Here is a 6,928-nt window from a genome sequence, read left to right as displayed (position 1 = left end):
GAGAGAGAAACAGAGACAGAAGAGAGAGAGAAACAGAGACAGAGAGAGAGACAGAAGAGAGAGAGAGACAGAGACAGAAGAGAGAGAGAGAGAGAGACAGAAGAGAGAGAGAGACAGAGACAGAAGAGAGAGAGAGAGAGAGACAGAAGAGAGAGAGAGAGACAGAGAGAGAGAGAGAGAGAGAAGAGAGAGAGAGAGAGAGAGAGAGACAGAGACAGAAGAGAGAGACAGAGAGAGAGAGAGAGAAACAGAGACAGACAGAGAGAGAGAGAGACAGAAGAGAGAGAGACAGAGACAGAAGAGAGAGAGAGAGACAGAAGAGAGAGAGAGAGAGAGAGAGAGAGAGAGAGAGAGAGAGAGAGAGAGAGAGAGGAGAAAGAGGGGGAGAGGTAGAAACAGAGAAAGAGGAGAGAGAGAGCGAAAACGAGTGAGTCAGAGGAGTGAGTGTGTCTTTGTGAATGTGTTTTTAAGAGTGGGTGCTGAGCACCACTACAAAGCCGGTCGTGTTGCAGCAGGTAGGTATATCATCCCCTTTATTGTCTCTCCATGAACACTCTGAGTCATCAGAGTCCCTGGCTACGTCTCAAATGGTAACCCATTCCCTATGTAGTGTACTACTTTTGACCAGATGGCACCCTATTCCCTAGATAGTGCACTACTTTTGACCAGATGGCACCCTATTCCCTAGATAGTGCACTACTTTTGACCAGGAATGCATCTTCTCTTTTCTCTCTGAACAGCTCTAAAAGTGTCATATACTTTTTCCAACAGCCTAGAACTGAGGGAGGAGTCCTACCAACAGCCTAGAACTGAGGGAAGAGTCCTACCAACAGCCTAGTGCTGGGTGAAGAGTCCTACCAACAGCCTAGTGCTGGGTGAAGAGTCCTACCAACAGCCTAGTGCTGGGTGAAGAGTCCTACCAACAGCCTAGAACTGAGGGAAGAGTCCTACCAACAGCCTAGTGCTGGGTGAAGAGTCCTACCAACAGCCTAGAACTGAGGGAAGAGTCCTACCAACAGCCTAGTGCTGGGTGAAGAGTCCTACCAACAGCCTAGAACTGAGGGAAGAGTCCTACCAACAGCCTAGTGCTGGGGGAAGAGTCCTACCAACAGCCTAGTGCTGGGTGAAGAGTCCTACCAACAGCCTAGTGCTGGGTGAAGAGTCCTACCAACAGCCTAGTGCTGGGTGAAGAGTCCTACCAACAGCCTAGAACTGAGGGAAGAGTCCTACCAACAGCCTAGTGCTGGGTGAAGAGTCCTACCAACAGCCTAGTGCTGGGTGAAGAGTCCTACCAACAGCCTAGTGCTGGGTGAAGAGTCCTACCAACAGCCTAGTGCTGGGTGAAGAGTCCTACCAACAGCCGAGAACTGAGGGAAGAGTCCTACCAACAGCCGAGAACTGAGGGAAGAGTCCTACCAACAGCCTAGAACTGAGGGAAGAGTCCTACCAACAGCCTAGAACTGGGTGAAGAGTCCTACCAACAGCCTAGAACTGAGGGAAGAGTCCTACCAACAGCCTAGTGCTGGGTGAAGAGTCCTACCAACAGCCTAGTGCTGGGTGAAGAGTCCTACCAACAGCCTAGTGCTGGGTGAAGAGTCCTACCAACAGCCTAGTGCTGGGTGAAGAGTCCTACCAAGAGCCTAGTGCTGGGTGAAGAGTCCTACCAACAGCCTAGTGCTGGGTGAAGAGTCCTACCAACAGCCTAGTGCTGGGTGAAGAGTCCTACCAAGAGCCTAGTGCTGGGTGAAGAGTCCTACCAACAGCCGAGAACTGAGGGAAGAGTCCTACCAACAGCCTAGAACTGAGGGAAGAGTCCTACCAACAGCCTAGTGCTGGGTGAAGAGTCCTACCAACAGCCTAGTGCTGGGTGAAGAGTCCTACCAACAGCCTAGTGCTGGGTGAAGAGTCCTACCAACAGCCTAGTGCTGGGTGAAGAGTCCTACCAACAGCCTAGAACTGGGTGAAGAGTCCTACCAACAGCCTAGTGCTGGGTGAAGAGTCCTACCAACAGCCTAGTGCTGGGTGAAGAGTCCTACCAACAGCCTAGTGCTGGGTGAAGAGTCCTACCAACAGCCTAGTGCTGGGTGAAGAGTCCTACCAACAGCCTAGTGCTGGGTGAAGAGTCCTACCAACAGCCTAGTGCTGGGTGAAGAGTCCTACCAACAGCCTAGTGCTGGGTGAAGAGTCCTACCAACAGCCTAGTGCTGGGTGAAGAGTCCATGAGGTGAAGAGTCCACTAGATGAAGAGTCCCTTCAAAGAAAATACCAAAAATCCTAACCTCTCCACACAGGCCTAGTGGTTCATATCCTAACCACTCCACACAGGCCTAGTGGTTCATATCCTAACCTCTCCACACAGGCCTAGTGGTTCATATCCTAACCACTCCACAGAGGCCTAGTGGTTCATATCCTAACCTCTCCACACAGGCCTAGTGGTTCATATTCTAACCACACAGGCCTAGTGGTTCATATCCTAACCTCTCCACACAGGCCTAGTGGTTCATATCCTAAACACTCCACACAGGCCTAGTGGTTCATATCCTAACCTCTCCACACAGGCCCAGTGGTTCATATCCTAACCACTCCACACAGGTCTAGTGGTTCATATTCAAACCTCTCCACACAGGCCTAGTGGTTCATAGTCTAACCTTTCCACACAGGCCTAGTGGTTCATATTCTAACCTCTCCACACAGGCCTAGTGGTTCATATTCTAACCTCTCCACACAGGCCTAGTGGTTCATATTCTAACCTCTCCACACAAGCCTAGTGGTTCATATTCTAACCTCTCCACACAGGCCTAGTGGTTCATATCCTAACCTCTCCACACAGGCCTAGTGGTTCATATCCTAACCACTCCACAGAGGCCTAGTGGTTCATATCCTAACCTCTCCACACAGGCCTAGTGGTTCATATTCTAACCACACAGGCCTAGTGGTTCATATCCTAACCTCTCCACACAGGCCTAGTGGTTCATATTCTAACCTCTCCACACAGGCCTAGTGGTTCATATTCTAACCTCTCCACACAGGCCTAGTGGTTCATATCCTAACCACTCCACACAGGTCTAGTGGTTCATATTCAAACCTCTCCAAACAGGCCTAGTGGTTCATATCCTAACCACTCCACAGAGGCCTAGTGGTTCATATCCTAACCTCTCCACACAGGCCTAGTGGTTCATATTCTAACCTCTCCACACAGGCCTAGTGGTTCATATTCAAACCTCTCCACACAGGCCTAGTGGTTCATATCCTAACCACTCCACAGAGGCCTAGTGGTTCATATCCTAACCTCTCCACACAGGCCTAGTGGTTCATATTCTAACCACACAGGCCTAGTGGTTCATCTCCTAACCTCTCCACACAGGCCTAGTGGTTCATATTCTAACCTCTCCACAGAGGCCTAGTGGTTCATATCCTAACCACTCCACAGAGGCCTAGTGGTTCATATCCTAACCTCTCCACACAGGCCTAGTGGTTCATATTCTAACCACACAGGCCTAGTGGTTCATCTCCTAACCTCTCCACACAGGCCTAGTGGATCATATCCTAACCTCTCCACACAGGCCTAGTGGTTCATATTCTAACCACACAGGCCTAGTGGATCATATCCTAACCTCTCCACACAGGCCTAGTGGTTCATATTCTAACCACACAGGCCTAGTGGTTCATATTCTAACCTCTCCACGAAGGCCTAGTGGTTCATATCCTAACTGCTCCAAACAGGCCTAGTGGTTCATATTCTAACCACACAGGCCTAGTGGTTCATATTCTAACCTCTCCACACAGGCCTAGTGGTTCATATCCTAACCACTCCACAGAGGCCTAGTGGTTCATATCCTAACCTCTCCACACAGGCCTAGTGGTTCATATTCTAACCACACAGGCCTAGTGGTTCATCTCCTAACCTCTCCACACAGGCCTAGTGGTTCATATTCTAACCTCTCCACACAGGCCTAGTGGTTCATATCCTAACCACTCCACACAGGCCTAGTGGTTCATATCCTAAACACTCCACACTGGCCTAGTGGATCATATCCTAACCTCTCCACACAGGCCTAGTGGTTCATATTCTAACCACACAGGCCTAGTGGTTCATATTCTAACCTCTCCACGAAGGCCTAGTGGTTCATATCCTAACTGCTCCAAACAGGCCTAGTGGTTCATATTCTAACCACACAGGCCTAGTGGTTCATATTCTAACCTCTCCACACAGGCCTAGTGGTTCATATCCTAACCTCTCCACACAGGCCTAGTGGTTCATATCCTAACCACTCCACACAGGCTTAGTGGTTCATATCCTAACCTCTCCACACAGGCCTAGTGGTTCATATCCTAACCTCTCAAAACAGGCCTAGTGGTTCATATTCTAACCTCTCCACACAGGCCTAGTGGTTCATATTCTAATCACACAGGCCTAGTGGTTCATATTCTAACCACACAGGCCTAGTGGTTCATATCATAACCACTCCACACAGGCCCAGTGGTTCATATCATAACCACCTCACACAGGCCTAGTGGTTCATTTTCTCATCATGACAATTGGTGAGGCATATGTGTACCAGGTATGTGTACCAATGCACATGCCACCTAGTGGCAAGCCACTATGCCACCTAGTGGCCATATAGGACACAGTCAAGAACCAGACTCGTATTTCAAAACATTACATTTTTTTATATAACATATAAGACATGCACATTTGTTGTTTACATACAATTGGATCACAGATTCAACTGTCCATTTCCAAAACTCTCATTGACTCAAAGGTTTTGGTTACTTTGAGTTTACATGATAAATACATATTATATTCCTCAAGCCATTGGCCTTGCAGTGGTCTTGGTCCTGTGTCTTTCCCATCTCACTCAGTATATCCCGTTGCAAACCGTACGGCCTCCGATCAGCGGTATTCCGGGACATATCTCCATCACGCTGCCTTGCCCTGTCTGGAGCGCTGCTGCTCTTGGTATTCCTTGGAGTCTTCCCAGGGACGAGGACCTCGGATGTTGCTCCACTCCTCCAGGTTTACATCCTTCATCTTCTGTGGTTGGGACAGAGAGACAACAGGACAGGGTGAGGGGCTTTACTCTACACGTCAGGGATAGGATCAGGACAACACTGAACACCAGGGAGGAGGTTTTACAAAAACCTACACAGCACACCAGGGAGGAGGAGGTTTTAGTAGATAACAGAACACCAGGGAGGAGGAGGTTTTAGTAGATAACAGAACACCAGGGGGGGGAGGAGGTTTTAGTAGATAACAGAACACCAGGAGGTTTTAGTAGATAACAGAACACCAGGGGGAGGAGGTTTTAGTAGATAACAGAACACCAGGGAGGAGGAGGTTTTAGTAGATAACAGAACACCAGGGAGGAGGTGGTTTTAGTAGATAACAGAACACCAGGGGGGAGGAGGTTTTAGTAGATAACAGAACACCAGGGGGGAGGTTTAGTAGATAACAGAACACCAGGGAGGAGGAGGTTTTAGTAGATAACAGAACACCAGGAGGAGGTTTTAGTAGATAACAGAACACCAGGGGGAGGAGGTTTTAGTAGATAACAGAACACCAGGGAGGAGGTGGTTTTAGTAGATAACAGAACACCAGGGAGGAGGAGGTTTTAGTAGATAACAGAACACCAGGGGGGAGGAGGTTTTAGTAGATAACAGAACACCAGGGAGGAGGAGGTTTTAGTAGATAACAGAACACCAGGGAGGAGGAGGTTTTAGTAGATAACAGAACACCAGGGGGGAGGAGGTTTTAGTAGATAACAGAACACCAGGGAGGAGGAGGTTTTAGTAGATAACAGAACACCAGGGAGGAGGAGGTTTTAGTAGATAACAGAACACCAGGGAGGAGGAGGTTTTAGTAGATAACAGAACACCAGGGAGGAGGAGGTTTTAGTAGATAACAGAACACCAGGGAGGAGGAGGTTTTAGTAGATAACAGAACACCAGGGGGGAGGTTTTAGTAGATAACAGAACACCAGGGAGGAGGAGGTTTTAGTAGATAACAGAACACCAGGGAGGAAGAGGTTTTAGTAGATAACAGAACACCAGGGGGTTTTAGAAGATAACAGAACACCAGGGGGTTTTAGTAGATAACAGAACACCAGGGGGTTTTAGTAGATAACAGAACACCAGGGGGTTTTAGTAGATAACAGAACACCAGGGGGAGGAGGTTTTAGTAGATAACAGAACACCAGGAGGTTTTAGTAGATAACAGAACACCAGGAGGAGGAGGTTTTAGTAGATAACAGAACACCAGGAGGAGGAGGTTTTAGTAGATAACAGAACACCAGGGGGAGGAGGTTTTAGTAGATAACAGAACACCAGGAGGAGGAGGTTTTAGTAGATAACAGAACACCAGGAGGAGGAGGTTTTAGTAGATAACAGAACACCAGGGAGGAGGTTTTAGTAGATAACAGAACACCAGGAGGTTTTAGTAGATAACAGAACACCAGGAGGTTTTAGTAGATAACAGAACACCAGGAGGTTTTAGTAGATAACAGAACACCAGGAGGTTTTAGTAGATAACAGAACACCAGGGGGTTTTAGTAGATAACAGAACACCAGGGGGGAGGAGGTTTTAGTAGATAACAGAACACCAGGGAGGAGGAGGTTTTAGTAGATAACAGAACACCAGGGGGTTTTAGTAGATAACAGAACACCAGGGGGTTTTAGAAGATAACAGAACACCAGGGGGTTTTAGAAGATAACAGAACACCAGGGGGTTTTAGAAGATAACAGAACACCAGGGGGTTTTAGAAGATAACAGAACACCAGGGGGTTTTAGAAGATAACAGAACACTGGAGGGGGGGGGGGTAGTAGATAACATATTTAGAAATTAAAGATAAGATCATATCCTTGAGTCTTCCAGGATGGTATCAGAGAACACAGCATTACAGTACAAACACAGATCAACTCCCCTCGTCC

At 48.0% G+C, this 6,928-nt stretch overlaps 1 protein-coding gene and 1 long non-coding RNA gene across 3 annotated transcripts in view; one reads left to right on the top strand and one right to left on the bottom strand.

Annotated features, from left to right (window-relative positions):
• Positions 1-4,650: 4,650 nt before the first annotated feature.
• Positions 4,651-6,928, bottom strand: part of LOC127915769 (cytochrome c oxidase assembly protein COX16 homolog, mitochondrial) — a 40,359-nt gene continuing 38,081 nt past the window's right edge. Inside the window, exon 4 of the mRNA XM_052496202.1 lies at positions 4,651-5,035. Within this exon, the coding sequence (XP_052352162.1) occupies positions 4,922-5,035 (114 nt within the window). The 3' untranslated portion in view covers positions 4,651-4,921. The remainder of the gene's footprint in view (positions 5,036-6,928) is intronic.
• Positions 5,062-6,919, top strand: LOC127915770 (uncharacterized). 2 transcript variants are annotated; one of them, XR_008092034.1, is made up of 5 exons: positions 5,062-5,204; positions 5,645-5,714; positions 5,750-5,924; positions 5,957-6,026; positions 6,578-6,919. It is a non-coding gene; the product is annotated as an uncharacterized LOC127915770 (long non-coding RNA). The 2 variants fall into 2 exon arrangements; XR_008092033.1 differs by having other exon boundaries at positions 5,645-5,924.

The sequence above is a fragment of the Oncorhynchus keta genome, chromosome 35 (assembly GCF_023373465.1).
Source record: "Oncorhynchus keta strain PuntledgeMale-10-30-2019 chromosome 35, Oket_V2, whole genome shotgun sequence".
Classification (NCBI taxonomy): Eukaryota; Metazoa; Chordata; class Actinopteri; order Salmoniformes; family Salmonidae; genus Oncorhynchus; species Oncorhynchus keta.
The sequence above is the reverse complement of the archived record's forward strand: the minus strand, read 5'-3'. Positions and strand labels throughout refer to the sequence as shown.